At 45.1% G+C, this 27,581-nt stretch overlaps 1 protein-coding gene across 8 annotated transcripts in view; it reads left to right on the top strand.

The window, feature by feature from the left end:
• Positions 1-27,118, top strand: part of fryl (furry homolog, like) — an 84,983-nt gene extending 57,865 nt beyond the window's left edge. For 5 of the 8 annotated variants that reach the window (XM_083648170.1, XM_083648164.1, XM_083648167.1 and 2 more), the window contains 30 exons: positions 500-762; positions 873-1,013; positions 1,117-1,285; positions 1,421-1,505; positions 2,402-2,514; positions 2,619-2,769; positions 2,856-2,959; positions 3,202-3,384; positions 4,373-4,574; positions 4,920-5,041; positions 5,139-5,326; positions 5,705-5,799; positions 5,985-6,592; positions 7,940-8,208; positions 8,352-8,492; positions 9,268-9,468; positions 9,570-9,731; positions 9,850-9,924; positions 10,095-10,271; positions 11,296-11,499; positions 13,431-13,646; positions 16,421-16,779; positions 18,526-18,733; positions 18,877-19,026; positions 19,734-19,832; positions 21,617-21,685; positions 22,980-22,997; positions 23,864-23,974; positions 24,724-24,917; positions 25,039-27,118. In XM_083648170.1, the coding sequence (XP_083504296.1) occupies positions 500-762; positions 873-1,013; positions 1,117-1,285; positions 1,421-1,505; positions 2,402-2,514; positions 2,619-2,769; positions 2,856-2,959; positions 3,202-3,384; positions 4,373-4,574; positions 4,920-5,041; positions 5,139-5,326; positions 5,705-5,799; positions 5,985-6,592; positions 7,940-8,208; positions 8,352-8,492; positions 9,268-9,468; positions 9,570-9,731; positions 9,850-9,924; positions 10,095-10,271; positions 11,296-11,499; positions 13,431-13,646; positions 16,421-16,779; positions 18,526-18,733; positions 18,877-19,026; positions 19,734-19,832; positions 21,617-21,685; positions 22,980-22,997; positions 23,864-23,974; positions 24,724-24,917; positions 25,039-25,279 (5,318 nt within the window). In that variant the 3' untranslated portion in view covers positions 25,280-27,118. The remainder of the gene's footprint in view (positions 1-499; positions 763-872; positions 1,014-1,116; positions 1,286-1,420; positions 1,506-2,401; positions 2,515-2,618; positions 2,770-2,855; positions 2,960-3,201; positions 3,385-4,372; positions 4,575-4,919; positions 5,042-5,138; positions 5,327-5,704; positions 5,800-5,984; positions 6,593-7,939; positions 8,209-8,351; positions 8,493-9,267; positions 9,469-9,569; positions 9,732-9,849; positions 9,925-10,094; positions 10,272-11,295; positions 11,500-13,430; positions 13,647-16,420; positions 16,780-18,525; positions 18,734-18,876; positions 19,027-19,733; positions 19,833-21,616; positions 21,686-22,979; positions 22,998-23,863; positions 23,975-24,723; positions 24,918-25,038) is intronic. The other 3 variants (XM_083648165.1, XM_083648171.1, XM_083648166.1) reach the window with 2 other exon arrangements.
• Positions 27,119-27,581: the final 463 nt, after the last annotated feature.

Genomic DNA, 27,581 nt, shown 5'->3' on the forward strand with positions numbered 1-27,581 from the left:
TCACTAACCGTGTGCCAAAGTGGGGAGTGTGCCTTATAATGCTAACATTTTTTTTTAAATGTGTTATGGTCATGCGTATGTAAAATGTGAAATTATTTTGTCCTTCTAACATGTATTTGTGGGCAAGGCCACATAAATCACGATTGCACCCACTATTGTAGCACATATAAGAGCATTTGAAAGGTGGCATAAACGTTTTTGATGCGGTTATCATTGCCAGCAACTCAGACAAGCGAAAGAGAGGTTATTTTATCCTAGAATCTAGAATCCGATCCGAGAACACTCCAAATAACGGGGCTTTATGTGCACGGTGTCTGCCTTGGTAGATTAGTCTTAAAGCTGTAGAAGTACGCAACATGTACTTGTAAATTGTGATGAAGGCGGCTAATTGCTTGTGCATACTGTTAACATAAATCAAAGCTTTTTTAACCCGTCATTTAAAAGCTGAGAGCTGAGAGTCCGCCGTCTTCCCCTCTGACTGTCTCTGTCCTCATTGCAGAGGTGAGCCAGCGTATCCAGACAGCGCACCCCGGTGGTCGCCAAGTAATGCTGCACTACCTCCTGCCTTGGATGAACAATGTGGAGCTGGTGGACTTCAAGCCATCAGTACGGCGACCAGAAGAGTCTGGGGGCGACGAGGAGGACGCACATGACCGGGAGATGATGATGGTCAACAGCCGCCGTTGGCTCCGTGGAGAGGGCTGGGGCTCCCCTCACGCCACAACCATGGTGCTCAACAACCTCATGTTCATGACCGCTAAGGTGGGACAGCTGATGGACCATGCACACTGTAGCTTATTCACATTTCCATGAACAGCACTGTCAGTGTTAATTGAGATCAGTTACTAATCACCAAAACATTGTTGTTACAGTACGGAGATGAGTTTGCTTGGTCAGAGATAGAGAACGTGTGGACCACATTAGCAGACAGCTGGCCAAAGAACCTCAAAATCATCCTGCACTTCCTCATCAGCATGTCAGGAGTCAACAGCGACCCCAGCCTCCTGCCCTATGTAAGTGGCAGCATATTTACAGCCTGCAGTGTCATTTCCCAATGTGGAGCATTGACTTCTTGTCCCTCATGTTGATGCCTGTGTGTTACTTGTTTGTTCTCAGGTGAAGCGAGTGGTGGTTTACTTGGGCAGAGATAAGACTATGCAGCTGCTGGAGGAGTTGATGTGTGAGCTAGAGTTGACTGATCCTGTTAGCTCAGCTGTCACCCACATGGACAACCCTCCCTATTACCGCATCACCTCCAGTTACAAGATCCCCATAGTCACCTCAGGTTAATGAGCTGTCTAATTGCATAATTCACAGTAAGTCCATGTTGCCAATAACATGTATGTTGCCATTTCTACATAGCCAATGTTGTGTGTGTGTGTGTGTGTGCGTGTGTGTGTGTGCGTGTGCGCTCTATCAGGAACAACCTCCAGCACCAATACCATGGTGCCAGGACATGATGGTCATCATGACAGCAAGGTCAAAGACTCTAACATGGAAGACAGGTGCGAGCTCAAATGCAGTGCTGTTCTTCTTGTGTCTAACACAAAAAAAAACAAAGAACTGAAAGGGGAATGACGTTTAGTGACCTCTATTGGCAACAAGTAGGAATTGCAACAACATGGAGAGGTATTTGGCCCAGCTCACATGCCCTGTTCCCTACAAATACAGAAGTCTGTTATTGACACAAATAATAGTCACATTTTCATACTAGAAGCAAGTGAACTAGCTCATTCGAGCAGAGATTCAATAGTAACATCTAGTGAAGAGGTAAAATGAATTGTGCCACTGGTCACTCTCTCATAGCACCGTCCTCCAACATTGAACAGGTGTTTGGACTGTCTTGAAACCAGGTAGCTTTTGTTCCAAAATAAAGTGCGGTCCAGGAAGTGAGTTTTGAAAGCCAGAAATCTGTGCCATGGGGCAGTAAAAAAAGAATCTTACTTATTAGACTTTTATTGCATGGACAAACTCCTTTTTGGAGTATACTGCAGCATATAGTTTTCTTCCTCACCTCATCATGTCTGTTAGCTTTCATAAAGCAATGCTGTTCACTGTTGCAAACAGTATGTCAGTGTTTTAATATCACTTGGTTTTAGTTTGCTGCTCGCATTTACTGAAATACAGTGGAAATAGTCATCTTAAAGGATTTATTTGTCTGTTGTAATTACTTTTATAGGTTGATTTAAGCCACTGATAATTGGAACACAGCTGTTTGATTTTGTCACAAGAGGAATTCATACAGATGACAAATTGAGGGTGTTTTTAGATACAATTTAGGGGCACTGAGAGCTAAGACACATCATTCAAAATATCTGCTGAGGCAATTGATTAATCTAAAGTTCTCTGCTTTTGGAGAATCTGCTGGCACTGTCCTCTAATACAACTGTCTAATCCGTAGTTACACTCACCTGGACATCTACAGTGGTCTGAACAGTAACCTGAACCGCCAGCACCATCGTCTGGAATCTCGCTACAGCAGCAGCTCTGGAGGCTCCTACGAGGAGGAGAAGAGTAGGAGCTAAAACTACTTTTTCTTTCTGTTACATCATCAGACTACTCCCCACTTTACCAGAATGAGAAATGTTACAACATTTCTCTTCATCTCTCTTCTCCAGGTGACTCCATGCCACTTTATGCGAACTGGCGGTTGAAGGTGATGGATCACAACCGGCCAGAGCCTCTCCCCTTCCCACCTACAGGGGGCTGCTGGTCTCCTCTGGTGGACTACCTGCCAGAAACCAATTCCCCTGCTGTACCGCTCCACAGGTAGACCATACACCACCTTTACTCTCCCTCTGTATGATGGACTGTAGTGTTCTTTTGTAACTGAACCCGCCTTCTCTGATTTTCAGATGTAACATCGCTGTCATCCTATTGACGGACCTCATTGTGGACCATGGGGTCAAAGTGGAGTGGAGCGCCTACCTGCACCTGTTGCTGCATGCCATATTCATAGGTAACTCACCAACTCTTGGATTTTGTTTGCCTGTATCTGCCAAGCACAGACTATGGTTTTCTCTCTGGTGAGCCACAAGTCCACTACTAATTAAGTTAATTAAAAAAATGCACTAGAAAAGTCATACTAGGATAATATATGCACTACATGAAGGAGTTCAACTGACCTCTTCAACTCCATTACACCTCTCCCTGTAGAGGTCATATTGTCTGATCTCTCCCCAATTGTGTGTCTTCCTCCAGGGTTTGATCACCAGCACCCTGAGGTCTACGAACACTGCAAACGCCTACTGCTTCACCTGCTGGTTGTCCAAGGAACAAACAGCAGCGTCCAGTCCCTGGCTATGGTGCTCTTACGCAACAGAGAGTACAATGACCCCAGGGTCCTGACTGTGAAGCCTATAGCTCCGGAGTTGAATCTCACAGGTCAGTTCTTTTTTACATAACAATAACCGAGATAAAGAAAAAAAGGGGGGAATTAGTGAGTAGGAACACTGTTTTTTAACTGTAAGACCCTGTTTCACGCCCATGTGTTGGCAAGCATCTGCTGAAGTTCCCTTGAGCAAGATACTGAATCGCTACCAGCTCCAGGGCTTGTCTGTTGTTGGTGACCCTGCAAATTCCATACAAGGATCATATGTCATCCTGTTTTGTATTTGTATTACCAGAAAAGATCACTTGGTGGCAGCAGAGATCCAGCCCTGCACTGGCAGGTTTCCCTTTCATAGAATGTTGCATTGTATTTATTTAACTTTTATTTCTTTATTTAAATTTATTTCATGATCAACATAAAAGTCACAGACTAATAGTATACAACAATATACAGTCAGTCACATAAAAGAGAAAACAAAGTAATCTTTTCTAGACTCTCCAAAAGGCAGTAGTCGTATATCAAAGCAGCAGGTTCGTAGGCCAAACTTATGTAAATCTTAACTGAACAAACCAAAGACGACTGTATTCAATTTGACAGATACTTCATGATCGGTTTAAATTCGCTTTTTCAGTTTTTGTTTCACGAAGAGTTCAAGTTCGGTATATTTTCATATGTAAAGAAATACAATGACATGCTTGTGCTATGGCACCGATACCATCCTCACAATATAACACAGGCATAGCAATCACACAGTAAACATGACTATCTAACAGCTACCACAGATACCATCCACACATATAGTCTAGACCAGTGGCTCTCAACTTGTGGTACTGGTACCATTGGTGGTATGCGGGGCTTCCTCCCTCTCATACTTGCATAGGTAATTCCTGAGGTGGTACTTGGTGTAAAAAGATCGAGAACGACTGCTCTAGAGATAACAATAACACAATAAATATGACAATATTCAAGCAATTCCTTGATATACAGTACTTACTCAGCTTGCCATGTAGTCTGACATGTTTCGGTCCATTGTTCATCTAGGAGTGCAGGAGATGTTGCCAGAGTACCAGCCATCACCCATGACAGACTCAGGCCTCAGCTCCAGCTCCACCTCCTCCAGCATCAGTCTGGGAGCAGGAGCAACTGCTCTGTCCCACCTCTCCCCCCCGCTCCTCAACGAGGTGGACGTCACTGCCGAGCAGGACGAGAAGGTCAAAGCCCTCATTGAATTTGTCAGCTCAAGGTGAGAAGACCATACTTCACTAAGAGTAGATTTCCTTTACCTACTTGTTACTAACTTACTTTGCCTGATATGTGATTCATTGTGTACCAGTAGTAATACATCATCAGTCTTGTACCATGTCTCTGTTTCTCATCCCATTCATGCATTTGCTTTCATGCTTCCAGCATTGTTTGAGAGGATTGGGTATTTTCACATTGCATGGCTTTGAGTTTGGGGTTGTTTACGAATACATATTGTTTGTCTTTGCCTGGTGTGATAACATGAACATATTGTGAGGTGTGGTTTCATGACTTGATATTTGTGACAATTCCCTATGCCTGATGTTTTGTTGCTCTTGCCTTGTAGAAAGCGTGGTCCACTATGGAACCATGAGGATGTGTCTCCCAAGAACCCCAATATCAAAAGTGCCGACCAGCTTAGTGTTTTCCTCAGACATGTAGTGACCGTCTTCAAACAGTCACAGACAGGTCGGTACAGTTCATAGTTTCTTCTTACCAATTTATTGGTTTAAGCTTATGGATTTGCATGGGTATTGAACATCTTTGTCTCCGTTCATCCCTTCAGGGTTTCAGCTGGAGTCGTTGCTGAGCGAAGTAGCCCTACAAACGGCTCTTTCTTGCTCCTCTCGTCACTATGCTGGCCGCTCCTTCCAGATTTTCAGGGCGCTCAAACAACCTCTGACCCCTGCCACGCTGTCTGACGTTCTCTCTCGGCTGGTAGAGACTGTCGGAGACCCAGGAGAGGAGGCTCAGGTCAGAGCATGACAAAACTTGAATGTTTCCGACTTCTTTATTATTCTTGTCATATTACACTGAACACTGGTGGTGAATGATTGAGATGCAGAGGTTCCTTTACATTCGTTCAGCGTCTAAGTAAAATGTCTAGAAATATGTAATACAATGAGAATTAATCATAAATGACAATTACAATTGTCACAATTGCTCATATCATGATGAATATCAAAATAAAAGCCCATCTTAAATAATAAGTAGAGATATTTAAAAGGTCTTTGAGCTGCTTGTCTGATCCGTGGTTGTGTTTGAAGAATTGCTGTGTAATTCAAAGAGACCTCAAGCATCCATGCATCAGTCGCTGTCTGATGTGCTGACTTGTGTTGTCGTCATCCTCAGGGCTTTGTTATTGAACTACTGCTGACATTGGAGTCAGGCATTGACACACTAGCAGACACAGTGAAAAACTATGACCTCCTCACTGCCTTGGCACAGTAAGTCTCCCTACTTCTAATCTCTTCAAACCGTTGACATGCTTACTTTCAATCACAGACTGACTGATATATATATATATATATATATATATATATATATATATATATATATATATATATATATATATATATATATATATGCATTAAACCTGTTACCAACATCATTTCTGTTATTTTTATTACAGGAGCTCTACCCATGATCACCTGTTGGGGCTGAAGTTTGCCGCTAATAGGAAAAGCACAGGCCAGCTGAACCTGAACAGTGGTGGTCTGTTCCATTATGTCCATGGTCATGCCCGCAGCAACTCGCTCCGTGCCAGCCTGATGGGTGAACGAAAAGCAGACCGACGAAGGAGCAACACCCTGGACATTGCCGACCGACTTGGAGGTAGCCACGGGAACCTGGCACGCACGCGGAGCTTGTCGTCACTACGGGAGAGCGGGGGAGGGGGTCCGGGAGGGGAGGCCATCCCGCCCGTGGACCCCGCAAACCTGATGGCCACGGTGTTCTGGATCGCAGCCTCGCTGCTTGAGTCGGACTATGAGTTTGAGTATCTGCTAGCCCTGCGGCTACTCAACAAGCTGCTGGGCCAGCTGCCTCTGGACCGAGCAGACAGCAGAGAACGTCTGGAGAGGGTCCAGGCCAAGCTGAAGTGGTACAGCTTCCCTGGCCTTCTGCAACTCTTCCTAAAGGGCTTCACCTCTGTCTCCACCCAAGAGCTCACCATCCACCTGCTCAGCAAGCTCATCAGTGTGTCCAGACATACACTGGTCGACCCATCACAGGTGGCAGGTAAGAGTGTAGGTCCCAGAATATTAACATGCACACCGCTGCCTTGATCCTTCTTTGAATTCATGCTTTGTCTCTGTTCACTGCTCTGATAACCGGATTTGGAAAAAGTCTGAAATTCTGAAATCGAGACTGTATAGCAACACTGATACAGTACAAGCACAACTGATATAGCACAAGCACAATTACGCACCAGTTAAAAGCTTATCACTATCTACAGATGTGGACTCAAAACTGATGTGTACTCAAAACAACTGTCATCACATCAATCAATCAATCAATCAATCAATCAATCAATCAATCAGTTTAATACATGTCCCAGAAGGGCACTTTGGTTCACATCAGACAGTAGTGGATAATTACAACATCATTACTAGTTTGAGATTAGTAATAAAGGCACACTTCAGAATTGAGATACATTATTACTAGTTTTAAAGTAATAAAGGCACACTTCAATATTATACAATACATAAACATTTGTTGCATTATGTACAGATTCCAATGGACCATCTGCTGCCCTCAGCCGGTTCGCCGCGTGCGCAGCGCCACCGTTGCACTAGCTCCTCAAACAACGCAAGTGGCTCGCTGTCATCAGCGCCAGATGGATGTATCGGAGGAAGAGGGGGTGGGGGGGGGGCTTGGATGATGCAAGAGCTGTCAGGGAACAAGGCGGGGGGTTTGGGGGGGAAGAGCTCAGTTGCAGATGAAATATCAGGAGAGCTGCGTCCTTGGCAGTATGAGAGTCCCGATTAGAATAAAATGTTTTGGTTGCCTGGAATTCCTTTCAGGTCACACAGACCAGGGTCACACAGACCAGAAAGTCAACAGCAGGTGTCAAGTCTCTGATTCCCAACTTAGTTCATTTCTCTTATTGCAGATCAGTGGAATTTCTATGATATATCCAGATATAATTCATTTTTCACAGTTCAAATTCATTGACCGCCCATCTCAATTTTCATGACGTCACAGCCTAGGGTCAATCGCTGTTGTCTTCCCGTATCCCGCGGCGAAAGATCCGTCTGGGCAGAGGGTGGGGGTTCCCCGGACCCTGCATTCCTCAAAGTTTAGTTGATTTGCGTTGAGAGACCAGCTTAGTAAATCCAATAAATCCATATTTGTCATTTCGAGTAGACGAATGCAAGTTTGCTCTGGGTGTTGTTGCAGGCAGAGGGAAAGAAGGGAGATAAGGGAGAGCGAGAAAGAAAGCGACCGCCCTGTTCAAGTGCTGGATGCCACTCACTGAACAATGAAGGATTTCCTGTATTTTTCTTAACAGATTTTGGTGAGTATCTCTTTCTTAATAATATGAAGCTCTCTTATATTGGTATTCTTCTTGTGGCTTGTCTGCAGGTTTCCCTTTGAACATCCTGTGCCTCCTACCACACCTCATCCAGCACTTTGACAGCCCCACTCCTTTCTGCAAGGAGACGGCTGATAAGATAGCCAAGGTCTGTGCAGAGGAGAAGTCAGCCACGCTCTCCAACCTGGCCCACATGATGAGCCTGTACAGCGCACACAGCTACTCCCGCGACTGCACCAACTGGATCAACGTAGTCTGTCGCTACCTCCACGATGCCTTTGCCGACATCACCTTCAACCTGGTCACTTACTTGGCTGAGGTAAGTAACAGCAGCAATAGCAGGTCTGCACCATGAAGATCAGACTTGTATTACTATTGCTCTTGGCCAACGAAGTATCTTCTACATTTGGTAAAGTAAAATCAATATTGACCGACTGTCTATGCTATAATGTTGCCTCTCAGTTGCTGGAAAAGGGCCTTCCCAGCATGCAGCAGTCCTTGCTGCAGATCATCCACAGTCTGTTGAGTCACATCGACCTATCAGCAGCTCCTGTTAAACAGTTCAACCTGGAGATCATGAAGATCATTGGCAAATATGTTCAGGTGAGTCTTCACCCCCCCACCACCACTACCATCATTTGGCTCAACAGCAGCACTTCTGAACCTACTGACAGCCCCCCATGCTGGGGTGAATAGATAGAGGCACAGTAATAATTCTCTCCATGACAGGAAGTATTTCACTGTATGTGTATTACTTGTCTCTCCCCATAGTAGGCACAGCCTTATTCTCGGTGTGGGTGAATGAACATGTGTGAATGCAGGAATGCGTGAAAGAGTGATGTATGTCAGAATAAAAAAACCTGTCTAACGGGGTCAAGGTTTACAGGCCTTTTGGATACGGCCCCAGCTCTTTATGGAGCCTTTTAGCAGCCCAGGGGGCTCCATGCTTCTCTCTCACAGCTGCATCTGACAGTTGCAGTACACCATACTGCCTTAGGCTACTTCTTTACTCACTTACCATCATCCACGCCAGTGTAAGCTTTTGTACGAGTGCATTGTGTATGCATGTATGTAATGTGCGCATGTGCCTTATTGTGCACTGTGTGTAGTCTTTGTGTGAAAGTGACAATTCTAATGTAGTATAGAATATAATGTAGTACACTGGAGACATTTTCATGCCGTATGCAATAGCATCCCTTATAGACACAGATGGCCTTATAGACACAGTCTCTAGCTGGTGTGGGTAGTGGATTCTTTGGCTGTCTGAGAGAAAACATGTCCACTCGTACAACTTACTCGTAAATTATTCACACAAAAAACCTACACAGCTCATTATCTCACAATAGAACCACTGTATTTGTGTGTTTGTGTTTTACAGAGCCCATACTGGAAGGAGGCCCAGAACATTCTGAAGCTGGTGGTGTCTCGCTCGGCCAGCCTTGTAGTTCCAGATGAGGTGCAGCGCTCCTACAGTGTGGAGTCATCCGGCTCCCCAGAAATCGCCTTCACGCGCATATTCAACAACTCTTCCAAGGAGCTGCCTGGCAAGACCCTGGACTTCCACTTTGACATCTCAGAGGTCAGCCTCTTTCCTCTCCATCTCTTCCCACTCCGCCTTTTCCTCAGTGCACTTGTTTATGCCGGGTTTTTCTTCTCCCCTGTAATATTTTGACTCCACAGACACCCATCATAGGGCATAAGTACGGTGACCAGCGTAGTGCAGCGGGGCGGAATGGCAAACCGCAGGTGATCGCTGTAACCAGGAGTACCTCCTCCACATCGTCTGGCTCCAACTCCAACGGCCTGGTGCCGGTCAGCTGGAAGAGGCCTCAACTCTCTCAGGTATCTCCTCAGACGGACACACAGCGGCTGGCGCTATGTAAGAGTTGAACCAGAATTTGGGGGCAGCAATGACTCGGGGTGAAAGTTTGCTCATCTTGTTGACGTTTTCTTGTTGCAGAGGAGAACCAGAGAGAAGCTGATGAATGTCCTGTCGTTATGTGGTCCGGAGTCTGGCATTCCCAAAAATCCATCTGTAAGACTCCTCTCCTACTCTAAAGCCTCTGACAAGGTCTCTGTTAAGAACATATCTGGAGTACAGCTCTTGATGCATATAACTATTACTATTACTTATTCTACTCACTGTATAATGAGTGGGTTTTCCTGTTTGGCAACAAAGAATCTCCCTCCTCCCTGTATGTGCAGGTGGTATTCTCATCCAACGAGGATCTGGACTCTGGAGACCAGCAGACCAGCCTGATACCCACGGTGGAGGAGGTGGTTAGGGAGGAGGATGGGCTGGGAGAAGATTGCGGCAGCGAGCAGCAGTTTGGCGTCTTCAAGGACTTTGACTTCCTAGATGTGGAGCTGGAGGATGCTGAGGTGAGACTGCAGTTTTCAGGTGGAGACACTCTTTCACAAGTGTCCATTTCACTTTGGGTCTATGTGTTTTTATACACTAACACACACAACAGGGGTCCACAACTCTGGAACTGGAAATTTCCAGGTCTTGAAATGATAGGAAATCACACACAAAAATGAAAAGTATGGAATAGTAATTATGACCCCCTGTCATCCTACATTATATTTGCTGTTGTCAGGCATCAGTATGCAGTAGCGGGTGGACAATATGAATATTGGCAGAAATCATTTTGAAACTTATTTTAAAATCCAGATAAGAAATTCAGGAAGAAGTCCAGGACTTTGAAATCCAAACGGTGTACTAGGAACCCCGATACAAGCTCAGTTGCAGACAAACATCACACACTGAAGCTCAGGTCAATGTCTATCACTCCCCTCTACAGTCATGTACCGGTACTCAAAACACTGTCATCACAGATCCCTATGATGTCTTGTGTTTGTTTGTGTCATCTAACTATTTAGGATCTATGATGTCTTGTGTTTGTGTGTGTCATCTAACTGTTTAGGATCTCATTGTCTGAGTGTTGTACTGTAGTTAAAAAATGTCTCGATGTTCTTTAACTGTCCTTAGTCTCCTAACAAACATATTCCTTCTCTTCTCTTGCCACAAGGAGTTGCAGGTAAGTCTTTGGGCCAGTCAGCTTCTTAGAGCTGCCATATTCGTTCCAGTGCCCTGTTGTCCATCTGGTGATTTCTGGTGCTTCTGTGACTGGCAATCCTTTGCTATTTTTTTTATTTAACTTTGCATCCGTTACATCTAAAAAATTTTCATGTTAAAAAAATGGTAAATGAGGAGAAATAATTTCTCCCACTCATGCACATCACTGTTTGTAGTCTGTGTGTTTTTGTGTTTGTTGTTGTGTTGTGGATGTATGTTTTTTCTTTTGCTTTGTTTTCCTGTACTGTTGCAAGACCTGCCCCGCACCTGACCATCACGTGTGTGCGTTTGCTGTGTCTGACTGCTATTCACTTGGCTGTCCTGCAGGGGGAGAGCATGGACAACTTCAACTGGGGCGTGAGACGTCGCTCCCTGGACAGCATGGACAAAGGGGACACGCCGTCTCTGCAGGAGTGCCAGTACACTGGCAGCACGCCAAGCCTCAACCTCACCAACCACGAGGACACGGACGAGTCGTCTGAGGAAGAGGTACTGAGTGCTAGCCAGATTCTCGTCCGCTCCTCTGGCCTCGTAAGTCTGACTCTAATCAGGATCACCCCCCACCCCCCATACCCTCCGCCACCACCACGCTCCTCACGCAGCCTGCTGGCATGGTGTGTGTGTGTGTGTGTGTGCGCGCGCTAAGCTGAAACTACTACCGGTGTGGGCAGGGGCTAGATGCTTGCTTCTTCGCTGGTGGTAGATGCCCCCCTTCAACCTCAGTCTTAGACCCACTACCTCGGCTCTCACTGCTAAATAAATGCTGCTGCCCCCCCCCCCCCCCCCAATAGGTAAGTACAGTGTAGGAACATTTTAAGTAAGTTGGTTGAGATAAATACATTTAAGGCATATCATTGTTTATTCATAGGCTTATTAAATATTTTTTCAAATACCGCAATCAGCTGTTAATAATAGCCTGCCGTTATTTTATTTCGTATTGACCCATTTGTACCCTGCCAAAATAATCTATGTTCTGCCCTTCATTATATTTTACAATGAATATAGATTTAAGTATCCGCTTTTATTGTAACAACTTTCACATAACCAAAAAATCCCTTCTTTGAAATTGAACTAAATAAATAGACAAAACAAAACAAACATACAGTGTAGATTTAAGGAACGTCTTTTATTCTAGCGTTCTTTCACATAACCAAAATGCTTTATTTTTATTTATTTATTTTATTTTTTTAATAAACAAATAAGATATTGATACCTCACACTGATGGGCTGTCCTTTCATTCAAAATTGAACATCTTTGGAAAAGATTAGTGATAACCAAAGTCATAAACAAAATTTGATTTTCACAATTGGATAAAATGTCACAGATCTAACTAAGTTATAAAGTCGAGGACAAGATTGAGAGCATGTTCCTTGGTCAAGGTTAATTTCTTCATTTTATTCACACTTCTCTGGCTGCTTGTCTCTAACTCCTCTTTGCTTTGCTCTGCATTGCAAGTAAACTCTCATCCCAAATGTCAATAACAATGCTATTAAAGTAAGAGCTTCACCTCAGTGTAATGATGATGTTCTTATGACCTTTTCTCTTCCTCTTGCTCTTGTTAGTGCACTGAGAGAATGAGCTTTTGTCTCTAGTGAACTTCTTTTGACCCCTGAAAACCTCTTTACACTCATCCAGGATTACACTGTAACAGTAGAACAATAAGCATGCAGCATTTTTACTTGATTTAGACATGCATTGGGGAAAAGGATAATTGATTGATATAGGTTATTGACGATAGCATGAATTTACTTTTTGCCTGAAACAATTTAAAACGCTAAACCAAATGAATGGTAGACTAAAAAGACTAAACATGGCATTTTTTTCAGACACCTAATAAACCAATAAAAGGCAGCACTAGCTAGGGCTGTTATTTAATCAATATTTGTAATTATTTTGAATCTCCTGGCAGAGTATAGATTTGAAGGATAAGTTAAATATTGTAATATCTCTGTTCCCTTCATTGACACAAGTTTAGCCCCACGTTGGGATTTTCTCTGTATGATAGCAGATATGCAGTGGGCAAATGGCCAAGTGAACTAAACCAATCCACTGCATTGTTATGATGAATCATGAGAGAACAACGCATAATGAAATATACATCCCAACAAACTATTGATAAAGCATCTTGCTCCCCACAGTAAGAAAGCATAGATCAACTTTTATGATCAACTTTCATGAGTATGTAACAGTACATAAAGGTTTAGTGAAGGACCTATTTGGCATGGCAGCAGATGCTGCTCAGCTTGCAACCTACCATTTACAGTATAAATTAAAATGGAAGAATAATACAAATAAAATAACAAATTCTGATTCTCGATTCTGAGGGAGTGACAGCCCTAGTAGCCCTTAGTGTACTTTCAGCAAAGGTTTCTGTGATAGCCAGACACTATCATCCGTTTTCTGTTTATCCAGTGTTTCACTAGAGAAGCTAACCAATCTATGCCTGAATTTCCCCTTCCAGCTGAACAGTGACTCTGCTACGGACGACGCCACATCCAACCATGTGGACTCTCTGCAGCAGTCGCAGGAGTCGTCCTGCAGCGCCCTCACTGAGGAGGCAGCTGTCCTGCCCTCTCTGCCCTCACTGCCCTCACTGTCCTCCCTGCCCTCCCTCCCTCGCCTGGATAGCCCCCTTCTGGAGATGGCCCACTCAGACACCAGCAGCCAGCTGCCTGAGGTGCGATCAATTGGGAGCAGCAATAAACTGTGGTGCTCAAGTGCTTTCTAGCCTTTTCCTTCCCTTTCAACCTTTGTCTGCCTTTTGCTGTGCTTCATTGCTCATCTGTCATGTAGGCAGAGGGGTCAGCTGGGAGCGCGTCGGCTGGGGGTCAAGGCGCGCTGGCTCTGGCCTGGTCAGAGCATTTTGGGCTGCTTCTTCTTCTGCTTCTGTCTCGCTCCACTTCTGTCTGCTTCGTAGCTCTGCTCTGGGTGTGTGTGCGCGCTGAGTGCTGCTAGCTCTTCCTCTCTTAACAGTGGTTTGGTGGGGCTTTGCTTTTGTGATTCGGGGAGAGATCAAGGTGAAAAACCAAACGCTCACCTCAGGTCAGCTGTCACTGCTCACCTCCATTAACACACAACTTGACCATTCCAACTAAATCTCCACTTTAATACTTTGGACACCAGCTCCTTTATCTTCGGCAGACACATGTGTGAGTATACGTCATTTACAGTTGATGTTAACTTTTAAAGTGCAATTAAGTTACACTAGAATACGCCAAAGGTGCTCTGACCTATTCAAGAAGCCATGTCATCAGCCCAATTAATTTGCTACCATATTAACATGCCACAGCTTGTCTTTTGATGAACTAAGAGCTTTGCCATCTAACTGCTACTGACATTTATCACTTGTACTACTAACCATGGTGTACTACTGTATATATTATGTTCTCCTAGTCTGCGTCTATACGTTACAGTGTGGGAACTGCAGAATGCTACCCCATGGCCTGTTCTTTTACCTCACCTGTATACCATGATGCTTATGCATACAGTACACGATGTTGGGGGGGGATGAATGAATTTGAGAGAGGGTGTCCCTACCCCTCAGCGAGCGTGCCCTGTGCTCTTAAGAAAACCAAGATCTGAATGGAGGTTCCTACCAGCTCCATCTAGCCGATGGTCTCAATATCAGCCCAAGGGCATCTCCTCCATCACAGCCCCAGCTCTTAGCGTAATGAGGCCTAGATAAAACCATCAATACTCTTACTCATTCCCTCCAGGATGGCCGCGACCACTTCTAAAAGCTTTCTGTAATATAGCTGCCGCCTCTGTGACGTACTGGCTGCCTGCCACACTCTGCGTTCCTAATGCATTAGACTCTTCAATCAAATAAAAACACAAGTGCTTTCAATTAGACCGTCTCTCTGTGTCATCGCCCTGCACATGCCCCGCCCACCCTGGACATGGACATGGACATGGTCACTTTACATGATGGAATTTACCTAGTGTTTCCCGTGTCTGAGTCATCCACTGTAACCCACAGGTTTTTCAAAGTGGGAGGCGGGCCTCCAAACAGTTTCAGGGGAGGCTCAGTGAATGGAAGTGGGAAAAATATTACATTATGTTTACTATCCAATTAGTTTTGTTCTGCACAATCTCAATTTACCCATAATGCCTAATCCAATAGTGAGAAATACAGTGTATATATACAGTAGAGAGAGAGCTCCTCTGGTGGTCTGGTGGAAACTTACATGTTTCAGAATCACATAGGGCCTCTTATTTATCAAAAGGAGATCACATAGAATTATCCTAAATGGGTGTGATTTGGTTAAAGAGATAATCAATCAATCAACTTTATTTCAGACACAAGTGCGTCCATAAAGAGACATACAGTACAGTAGACAGTACAGGAAACATTTAGAAGTGCATAAGAAACACACATGCTCTTGCCCCAACAATGCGATGTTGAGGAGAACCGTAAAAAGGATTAAGAAATATAAATTAAAAGATGATAGTTCAGAGATAGAGTAGTTACTAGTTTTGAGGCGATTTTAGTAGTTTTATCCCACTTTCCTAGAGTCAGAAACTAATAATGCCATCAGACAGACCTGTTTTATGTATTTGGTGTAGTCTGAAGTATGTCAAACAGCAATATCAACCTATCTTGGCCCAATTGTTGAGTGTTTATGGAATCAAATAACATAATCATGCGAAACTAAACAAGTAGACTAATGGGGGAGGTAATGCCTTTTTCCAAGCTCAATCTGAGGGGAGGACCACAGTCTCAGACTTTGAAAACCCCTGCTGTAACTGGTTTGGTAGCGATGTAATCAAATATACGTGTATTATCTTCAGTTGGGGGTTATAAAACTAACTTTGTGTCATTTCCCTCGGTGCAGGCCTACTTTTGATGGCTGCTGGGCGATGTGTTTCCTAAGCCACCGTCTTTTGAGCATTGTGCGTAGTTTAGTTATCCAGTGCAAGTCATCAATCATCCCTTTTTTCTCCATACAGATTGAACTGCGTCAGAGCACATACTTCCATTAATCTGCTGTCCCATTGGCTCTCACTGTCTGATGGCTGTGTTTTATTAGCGTTCAGGTCACACCCATAATGGCCCCTCAGTGATAGAGTGATATTGGTCGCCTATTGATTGATTTTTCTTTTTGCTGTTCTCGAGACCCTAGCATATGAAGTGACGTCAAGAGCCATCTCCAAGCAAGTGAACATTGTGAAAAATGCTGACTTAAGATTCCCTCTTGTATACTTCAAGATAATATTGGATTTTTTAATTAGTAGAGGCTCCAACTGTCCTAATTCAGGCTCTTATTAAGGTTACGATCTCAATCCCTGTGTCCCACGTTGGTGCTAAGAGCAGCTGTTGTCATAGGAACGAAGTGATCCCACTGCTCTAATAACTCGGAGGATTCTAAATGGTTATGATAATGTGTAATGGCCATGTGGTGTCATCTGCCAAGCTGCTCCTGAGCGCCCCCTCCTGGCTGTGTATTACAGGATGCCATGAGCGTGACTGCAGCGGACGAACTGAGCAGTAGCGTGAGCGAGGACACGGGGTTTTGCAGCGCCCCCCCTCTGCCCTCTGACATACAGGATCTGTGCGACCTCCCGGACTCCCAGGACCCTCAAGACGACTTGGATCCAGCCCCCCCTCCCCCTCCGGCCATAGACACCCCGCCGGGGTCCCTCTGTGAGGAGGACACCCCGACAGCGCTGCCTCTACCCCTGTCCCTGGCTCCAGAGCCAGACAGCCCCTGTGGCTCAGTGTGCGACGAGGATGTGACCCTGGCTCTGAAGGAGCTGGACGAGCGCTGTAGGGAAGAGGAGGATGGGGCCGACTTTTCTGGCATGTCCAGGTAGGTGGAGTAGAACTGGCTCATTTGAAAGTTACTTCTGATTGGAGCAAGAACACTAAGATCTACTGTATGTGACGGGTATTAGAACAGCTGCAGGTCATCTGGCCTACCCTGTCACTGTAGATCATACTGCACTATATGTATGTCCCTGACCGTTACTGACTGACTAGTCTCGCTTGCCAGACTATCTCCGCTTTGTGCTGTACCAGTGTAGGAGAGAGTCTGGCTCCTCTAACTCTCACTCTGGTATAGTGGGAAAAAAGGCTCTGTTATCTTTACAACCATCCACCAAAAGTGCCAAGCAGGCCTGCTTTATTGCACAATCCAAATCTTTGTCAAAACTTGCCATTTTCAGCGTGTAGGTTGCTAGCTTCCGAGCCAGGGTCTACATTCACCCATACAGTTCGGCTTCCATACTTAATTTTAAATTCAAACCATCAACTGTTACATTAAAATTTTCCAATTTGGCTTTATCGAAGCGATATCTGCTGTGTGTGTGTGGGCGAAGAATGCTTTGGCTGTCTGCGCTTATGATATCTGAGATTGTGTGGCCACTGGCCAGTCTGTCTGTCTCCTGTAAGATGATGTCGACTCTTAGATGCTGTGATGTGATGTGATGTGATGGCTGAGTCCATCTCTGGCATGGCTCCCATGTGGGCCGATGCTGTGAAGGTGGGCCAGGCTAGGCTCCGCCCCGCCATTAAACACTCCCTCCTGAAGGTGGGCCAACTCTGCCTGGAGGACACTTGTCACGCTCAGGCCTTTAAACTGCCCTGCATTAAAGATGCAATAATCCCAAACAAACACATCCTCTTGCTGACGTGGCTTGTTCCTGGCATACAGTAACAGTACATCACATCAGTGCACTCAAGGTCTTTCACATACATCTGCCCTGCTTGATTGATGGCTAGTGAGAGTGGGCTGTCTGAAAACAGCAGGATTCTACTACTGGTTCAGTGTTGGCGTGTGTGTGTGTGTGTGTCAGGATTTATGTGAGTGGGAGAGAGACAGAAAGAGCAACTCAGCAGCAGTGTGCCAGTGTGAGGTTGGGGCCTTGCTCTTTTTTGCAGCAGTATGTGTGTGTATGTCAGTGTGTGTATGTGTCAGTGTGTGTAGATGCTAAGCTCAGATAGAGCTCTCTGCAGTCCTGTGTGGGATGGGAGTGCAGTGCGCTAGTGCAGTTAGCAGTAGCAGCACAGCCGCGCTGCAGACGTTAGGGAAAGGGGGAGGCAGAGAGAGAGGGAAAGGGGGAGGCAGGGAGAGAGGGAAAGGGGGAGGCAGGGAGAGAGATAAGGGGTAAGACAGGCGCTAGTAAATGTGAGGATGAGGACAGAGACCGTGTCCGCTGCAGCCCCGCTCGGCAGCGCAGGCTTTAGACACTTCTATTCTGTCTGCTTCTTCAGGCTCTTTGGTCCCACGGGCCTGTGAGTATCTGTGTGTGTGTGTGTGTGTGTGTGTGTGTGTGTGAGAGAGAGAGATATTTGCATGATGCTAAAATGCTAATAGCTCCATATGTTGTTTTTTTGCTAGAGCACTGCAGTAGATTAGAGTTCTCACTAGACTGCAGCAAAAGGCTCTGCAGTGAAGGAGGCAGAGGTAGGAAGAACAATGTGAGGATGTTTACGTGCAGTCGGTGAGGAGGATGAGCATGTGTGTGTGTTTACATTTGCCCTTTAGTATAGAATGAGGGGAGTGTAGTAGGCGTCAGATTGTAGCTAACTGGCCCTGTGTGTGTTTTTGTTTCAGTCAAGATGAAGGTGACGCAGACTGTTTCCCCGAGATCCAGGCCTCTCCGCCCCCTTCGCCCTTCCTCTCTGCCATCCTGGCAGCATTCCAGCCCGTTGCCTATGACAACGAGGAAGATGCTTGGCGTTGCCATGTCAACCAGATGTTGTCAGATACAGATGGTTCCTCTGCTGTTTACACTTTCCACGTGTTTTCCCGACTCTTTCAGGTAAATGCTATTTATATACTTTTGGTTTTGGTCGTCACGTTTGCATCCTCTGTGTTGCATCTACAACCTTCTTTTTTTATTATATATTTTTTTTTACCACAAAGCATTCAATTTCAGTTTTTTTCCCTTCCACATCCTTACAGAGCATTCAGAGGAAATTTGGTACCATTACACATTCATCCGTGCACTTCCTCGGGGAAAAACTGCAACGAATGGGTAATCAGTTCCTCAGCTCCCTGGAGGTCATGACCTCACACTCCCAGTGCCCCACTGTGCTGCTGGACGCGGAGACGGTGAGGCTATTCTGCACAGTTACCTTTGACAATTTTAGTATGACTCCTAAACTTAGAATAAACAGCATGAACAGGTACATATTCTTTTGCATAATTAGGTTAGCTGTAAATAAGCACTGCATGTTATGCATATGCATATGCATTGCTTGATGTGTGTTTGTCCTACACTAAATGTTTTTTGTCTCAAGTACTGTGTACGTTGGGTGTCCGGGTAGTGTAGCGGTAGATTCCCTGCCTACCAACACGAGGGTCGCAGGTTCATGCCCCCGTGTTACCTCCGGCTTGGTCGGACGGTCGGGCACGATACAGGCACTATTAGCTGTGTGTGCGGGTGGGAAGCTGAATTGAGGGTATGTGTCCTGGTCGCTGCACTAGCATCTCCTCTGGTCGGTCGGGGTGCCTGTTCTGGGCGGAAGGGAACTGGAGGGAATAGCGTGGTCCTCCCACGTGCTACATCCTGCTGGTGAAGCCCCCCCCGCTGTCAGGTGAAAAGAAGAGGCTGGCAACAGCGCATGTGTCGGAGGAAGCATGGTGCTAGTCTACGGCTCTCCCCAGATCGGCAGATGGTGGAGCAGCGATCTGGGCAGCACAGGGAAAATTGGCCAAGTACAATTGGGGAGAAAATGGGGTAAACCTTTTTTTCCCTGTGTACATTATGGGCTGCTGTCGTGGGTTAATGTGGATGCTGTCCTGTCTTGCTGTTGTAGTTGGTCTCGTGTGGACTGCTGGAGACTCTGAAGTTTAGTGTGCTGGAGTTGCAGGAACACCTGGACACCTACAATGGCAAAAGGGAAGCAGCAGAGCAGGTAAGCCGGCACATCTCTCCACCCATCCACCCTATCTGCTTTCCCATTCTCATCTGTGTACCTGCCACCATGGCACATTGCATCACACACAGTCTGTCTCCATGTTAGTATGTATGTGTTGGACTCGAAGGGACCATCTCATAATGGCATTTTGTCTCAAGGTAAGCTTAGGAAGTTATGGGTAAATCACACTTTATCCCAATGCTGCCACGCCATCGAAAGCAAAGCAGACATGGAGACAAAGAGCTGATGCTTTGCCAGATATATGCCCCACTCCGTCTCATCATTAGGGCAGGCATTGGATCAGTGCATAGTAGGAGTGGATTTAGCAGCCGTTAGTGTCTACATTGCTAGTGACATCCCCTGCTGAAGGGATAAAAATAACCCTCAGTGCTACTAAATCAGTTATAGACGGCCAGGCAGGAGAAAGTGGGAGGGGCAGAGGGAGGGGTGAAGGGGGAGGGGATTAAGGAGAACAGATGAGATTGCAGAGGGTTCTGGGATGCAGGGGTGCTAATTGAATGAGACAGCTCTGGTCCCTGGAGGGCTTGATCCTACTTCCTGCTCTGCAACAGACCTCCTTTAATTCGCTAAGTAACAACATTCTTATTAAATTTCCCTCCCCACCAACCCTTATACACAAACATACACACGTCCTTACTATGTATGTACGCACACAAACATACATACGTCCTTACTATGTACGCACACAAACATACATACGTCCTTACTATGTACGCACACAAACATACATACGTCCTTACTATGTACGCACACAAACATACATACGTCCTTACTATGTACGCACACAAACATACATACGTCCTTACTATGTACGCACACAAACATACATACGTCCTTACTATGTACGCACACAAACATACATACGTCCTTATTATGTACGCACACAAACATACATACGTCCTTACTATGTACGCACACAAACATACATACGTCCTTATTATGTATGTACGCACACAAACATACACACGTCCTTACTATGTACGCACACAAACATACACACATCCTTATTATGTACGCACACATACACACGTCCTTACTATGTACGCACACAAACATACACGCATCCTTATTATGTACACACACATACACACGTCCTTACTATGTACGCACACAAACATACACACATCCTTATGTACGCACACAAACATACACACATCCTTATTATGTACGCACACAAACATACACACATCCTTATGTACGCACACAAACATACACATATCCTTATTATGTACGCACACAAACATACACACATCCTTATTATGTACGCACACAAACATACACACATCCTTACTATGTACACACACAAACATACACACGTCCTTACTATGTACGCACACAAACATACACACGTCCTTACTATGTACGCACACAAACATACACACGTCCTTACTATGTACGCACACAAACATACACACATCCTTACTATGTACACACACAAACATACACACGTCCTTACTATGTACGCACACAAACATACACACGTCCTTACTATGTACGCACACAAACATACACACGTCCTTACTATGTACGCACACAAACATACACACGTCCTTACTATGTACGCACACAAACCTACACACATCCTTATTATGTACGCACACAAACATACAGTACGTCCTAGGGAAAAATAATAAGCACTTGTCTTGCTTTTGTTATGGAACTCAGTGGGTCATACTGTTTATCTCCCCATCCTTCCCTCAGTCCCTCACTGACCCTGTACTTGTCTGTCTGTCTTTCTGTCCTGTCCTCCAACCCTATAGTGGCTGGAAAACTGCAGGAAGACGTTTGGCGATAAAGACAGCAACCAACGAGCCCATACTCAGGCCCAGGTAGGACTGAACACTCACTAGTTTGATGATGCAGACCATTCTCATCCAGCACACCACCTATTTAACCTCCTCCCATCAGGCAGGAGATACAGGAGTATGAAGAGTAGAACATCTCGCTTCAGAGATAGCACCTACCTCCAAGCCATAAGGCACTTGAATTTGCACTGACACATTACCGTTGTCACTTTAAACTGTATGCACTTTCTACTGTATATGCTGTAGCTGAGAACTGTTCCTGTATGTTTCCTGTCGTTGGCTGCTATGTTTTTTGTTTGTCTCTGAGAGTGAACCAAGACAAATTCCTATCAACTTTTGTTGACATGGCAATAAAATCTTTGAATCTTGAATCTTGAATCTTGACTGGACATGCCATTAGCCAAAAAGTCCTGTAGGAAGGAATCCAATGGGAATGTCATTAAAGAATCCATCTGGAATCTGTTGAATTTGGTTGCTAATTCATTAAGACTGGGTCCTCCTGTATTAGCCTATAGGACAATCCAGGAGCATGTTTGATATGAGTCAGGTAAAAGTCCTCTAGGACTTTATGCACAAATCTTAAGATTTTTTGCCTACAACTAATTCTGTCAGCTAACACAAATCTTAAGATTTTCTACAACTACAACTAATTCTGCGTTCATACCATCTTAATAATCATGACAATTTTCTTGTTTTCAGGAAATGAGAACTGAAATGTAGAAATAATTAAATCAAAGGCGGTGAAGAAAGATGAGGATTACAAGACAGACACATGGCTTTTCTAGATGTAACTGATTTGACCTCGGTTGCTAGGAGGCTTTGCATGGTTTCTCTCTCTGCACCCTGGTGGTGTTGATGCTTTCACTATCAACTAGCCGGAGTTTCTTGCATACATCTGTGGACTTTGCACCCACTCACATCTTCACTCTTTTCCTTTTCAGTTTGAAGGGAGTTGCTGTCATAGATTAAATCTCTGTTGTGCTGTTTGCAGTCAAGAGGGAGACACTTAAGTGCCTTCAGAGCTCCGCCTTCCTCTGTCTTTAGCCCCTACATCTGTCTCTCTCTCTCTCTCTCTCTCTCTCTCTCTCTCTGTCTGTCCCTCCCTCTTCTCTGAATGTATGTTTCTGTTAGTGCTGAAGTATATGTGTATTGGCACTGAGCCTTGCCTGACCTGTATGAAGAAAAGATGATATGAAAGCGCTCGTTGCCCAACAGGCCACTGTGTCACAGGCTGCCATGTTAAAGCGCACTAATTCTTGGTCTTTCTCTCTTCCTGTTTTGTTTGTTGTTTTTGTGACCCGCTCACCTTCTTGCTTAGCAAATGGAGAATCTAGCAGTAAGTGGTTCTCATATTCTAGACTCTTAATAATCATGACATCCGGACAAAACACTTGACCATTTCATCTCTCTGCTGCATATACCTGCGCTGTTGACACCCGCGGACTGGGCTCTGCCACTCCACCCTCCTCTCTCTCTTTCTCCGCTCTCTCTCTTGATCTCTCATATAACCCAGCTGAACTCCCCCCCACCCAATCATAATGTACTTTAGCTGGTCTTATACGCTTTACTCTTGGTTACATCCTGACTGGATAATCAACTTCTTAACCCCTTTTGTAATTTCATACCTTCTGTCTGCAGATAGAAGATCTCTAAACTTCTAATCAGTGTTCAGTTACTGTTGATTTCAGAGGGGGACACTGCCTTGGGTTATCAATAGGACAAGATTGATGGAGAGATCCATATTGCCGTCAGGTTTAGAGTACTTTCATTTTGCATGTGCTTTTCTCCATTCTCATACCTGGTCAAATCACTGCCCCCTTCCCCTCCCCATGTTTTCCTGGATTAGGGTCGGTTCTCTAACTCTTAGTCATTGCCGAGGTCTTTGGTTCATTCATTCATCTATTTAGCCGTACCCGGTTGCAGCGGGCCGTAGGGAGCGTGAGTGACAGGAGGTTGGTGATGGATAGCGTTCTAAACGAGAGCTCCATAACTAATGCTGACCTATGACTAGTGATAGACCCTCACCTCTTGCTCCATGGCCTGAACCGGACGGCACTCCGCTCTAGGCTGTGTAACCCTTTCATCTACTCCTACGTCTCTAACCCAGGATACCCACCTGCCTAATCATATGAGCTTATGAGTACAAATGCAGAATTATTAATTGTGCCTGGCATGTGACTGTCTTTTCTTCTGTCTCTGTAGGAGTTGGAGTTATGTCGCAGGCTCTATAAGTTGCACTTTCAGCTGCTCCTGCTTTTCCAGGCCTACTGTAAGCTTGTCAGCAGGGTGGAGACCATCAAGAGAGAGGCAGAGGTGAGACTAAATCCCGGCAGGATTTGGTGTTTGGGTGATCGTTTTAAAATGCGGTGGTGGTGCATGGATCCGGTTCAGTCGTTTCGGTTCCCACACTGTCGTAGAACACACACACACACACACACACATATATATACACACACACACACACACACACACAAGAACACACAAAAACACACACTGCGTTTTATGTCTGAGGCCAACAGTGAGATAGCTGGGGATTTAATTGGGCTCCAGGTTTGGCTTGGAGAGGCACTGTGACATCTGTCCCATCTCCCTTGTCAGACAAACAAGAATTGACAACTTGCACTTAGGCTAGACAATTGCACTCTATTCACATGTTATTCCCATTGTTTTGTCTCACATTAAGCTGATGCATGAAATAGCACCAGGTGCTTTTTGTGCAATATAGGTCTGTTTGTTTTGTTTGTTTTTAAGCTACACGTTTTGAGACCCAGACCTGCTATCTAACCATCATCAGTTCACTGACTTTCTGTGCTGCAGACGGCCACTATCTGGGCTGCAGGCCTATCTTACCACAGCTCTTTGGAAGAGCTTTAATCAGATTAAATGCACTTTATGAGATTGAATCATTTCTCACATGGAGCAATAGGGTCAGCTATTCCAGTTAATAATTGGTCAATCCTAATAGATTTTTCTTATACTTACTTCCTGCATCGATTTTGCACACGCATGCTTGTATTATGCACTGGTATGATATGTGTGTGTTTTCATGTCTCTCCCTTAAGGTGACCAACATGTCTGAGGAGTTGGCTATTCTGGAGAGCTGTTTGAAGGAGGCGGAAATGGGAAGTGATGGACAAGAGGATGTGTGTATACCAGACTCTGCCCAGAGCAACACAGAGACGGCCATCCAATCACTGATCGAAACCCTGAGAGCCAGAGACTTCAGCTCTGCCCTCACACAGGTCAAAATCTTCAGGCAAGTCAAACCTAACCTCCTCTATCAGCAGTTTAGATTTCAACTTTCTGATGTTGTGCGTCGTTAGTTATTGATGTTCTTCTCTGCATCTACTAACCCTCCTCCTCTCCTCTCTCAACAGGTCTTTATGGCCTAATGACATCTTTGGCAACGAGAAAGATGATGCAGTCCAGACCCTTCTGCACATCTACTTCCGTCACCAAACGCTGGGCCAAACGGGCTGCCTCGCGGTGGTGGGCCCCAGCAGGGACCTGTCCCAGGCTAGCGCCCGCCTCATGGAGCTCAACCTGCAGATCCGTGAGGCTCTGAGTCAGGCCCAGGCCTGCCAGCCCCACACCACCATGGTCAGCACTGGACTGTGAGCCTGTGGCACCGCAGGCCCCAAGCCTGCACCGGACTAAAACAGCCCCCTCCGCTCTACCCAGACCTCCCCTCCACTGGAGAGAGTGGGTTAGACGGCGAGCGGCTTCAGAGGAGGACAAGAGAGACTCCACTTATAAGGGCTAAAGGATGTGTGGGAATAACTGTGACTCTTAATATATTATTACATGTATGAATACTTAAAGCTAATATCATTTTTTCCCAGTCTAAGCCAACTCGCAAATTCAGCTGCAATAAGTCATGTGGTGGTGTGCTTGGTATTGAGATTGGCCTGGGAGAGGGAGTAGGAGAGGACGCAGTGACAGATGACAGGTGACAGATTTTTTTATTTTATTTTTGTTCTCTTTTCTTTTTTTTGGCGGAACTGACCCGACGGGCCTGTGGCCCCGGTGGCCTCTTCGGCCCCGGGGCTGGGAAACGGTGTTGAAGCATGTAAGTCAGTCCTTAGGAGTTCTCGTATGCGTGAGGACAGACTGTCCTGTCAAGATTCGTAAGCAAACACACAAAAATCTAGTAAAAAAGAGGAGGAGTTTTCAAAAGCATGCTTGAAAGAGAAAAGCACTGCAAGAATATTTTTTTGAGAAATGTATTTTTTATTAGAGCTAACATCCTAGGTTGTAAATGTTAGGATATTTAACATGTAATTGTAACCCTGGGGGAGCGGTTTACCCTCAGGGAGTGTAAAAAGAGAAATATATCTGTTTATTGATCTGCTTTGAGAGGAGAGTCCCCTTCAACAGGTCTTCATGCGAAACTCACTCTTTAACCAAATAAGTAGCTGCCTTTAGAGACTTTTGACTGTGTGGTATATATTGGATATTCTGGTATATGATCACACACAAATGCATATAATTGCACACAGGTGCAGACTGGCTACAACTCATTACGGAAACATCAATAACTTATTTTACTCTGTATATATTTTAGAAAATGTATAGTGTAAAACCAGTATTTTTCCCTCGTACTTTTTGTGTAATGCACTGTTAATCCGAATAGGATGTATGAAGCTAATGTGAGAAGAGAAAAGCAAGACCAGATTTAAGTCATTAATGATCCGCTCCACGATTGTCATCCAATCACACAAACTTCAACATTTCCCAAAGACTGCCTTGGTTGTGGTCCTGATCATTAAGGGGGTCAGACTGCCTTGGTTGTGGTCCTGATCGTTAAGGGGGTCAGACTGCCTTGGTTGTGGTCCTGATCGTTAAGGGGGTCGGGGCTCATTTGGGACTGGCCACTTCTCGACCATTTTGCTGGCGATGGCTCTAATGCGGCCTCTGTCTCCTGCCGGACCTCATGGACCCAGCCAAGCCAAGTCATATGCATTCCTTCTCTCCACTGTGATGTTTTTGTTCCCCTGCCCCCCAGCATAGGCTCTGCTTCAAGCCTTCTGAAGGGAGACTGAGGTTTGTGTTTGTTCATGTTGGCTGATCCCGTTGCAAAGCAGTACTCGTTGTCTGCCACAGTTTGATCCCGTTTTTTTCCTGGAGGAAGCTCTGCTCTGCTTTCAGAATGGCCCTGCTTGCTGCCGTGACTGCAGGACACGACCCCTCCCCTTATCTGACTGCAGGACACGAGCCGTTATCTGAATGCTTTGTGGAAACATTTGTCATGGCACATTGTAACAATCACTGTATTCATTCCTCAGAGAGCTTTTTTCTGCTTGTCTGGTACATTTGAATGCTGTTCTTATTTAATGGATATATTATTTACCTGGAAGATGTTTTAATGTAGAGGTGCATTATAAATTTTCCTCCCCCCCACCCCTTGTTCATTCACCTACCAGCCTTCTCTCTGGATAAATAAAAACCTGCTCATACAGTAAAGTTTGGTTTAAGTATTTAGCTATCAAAGAGGACACTGCTCTGGCCACAGCAACAGTAACCAAGTCTAAAAAATATGCCATTTTCATCTACAGCACCTTTGTCTCCTGGTCAGCTGCAACTTGCACTACAACCTAAACTGAGCTGCTTCCTGGTAGGGGAATGTGCAGCCAACCTAGAGATGGCTCTTGCTCCACCTCTACTGTACTGCCTGGGGTACCAATCAATGGTAATTCCCTTAGTTCCCCTAAGCCGGGGGTTCCCAAAGAAATGTTTTGCTTGTGACCCGACTGTCACAAAAATGTAGGGACCCGAGACATTCAAATTCCGGTACAGTCGATTATGCCGGTGATGTCACATGTAACAGTATGCTTTTTTTCCCTCAGTCAGAATTCGGACTAATCTCAAAAATTTTGACAGTAACTTGGAATTCTGACTTTAATCTCGGAATTCTGACTTT

Source organism: Poromitra crassiceps (assembly GCF_964638095.1).
Source record: "Poromitra crassiceps genome assembly, chromosome: 12".
Taxonomy (NCBI): Eukaryota; Metazoa; Chordata; class Actinopteri; order Beryciformes; family Melamphaidae; genus Poromitra; species Poromitra crassiceps.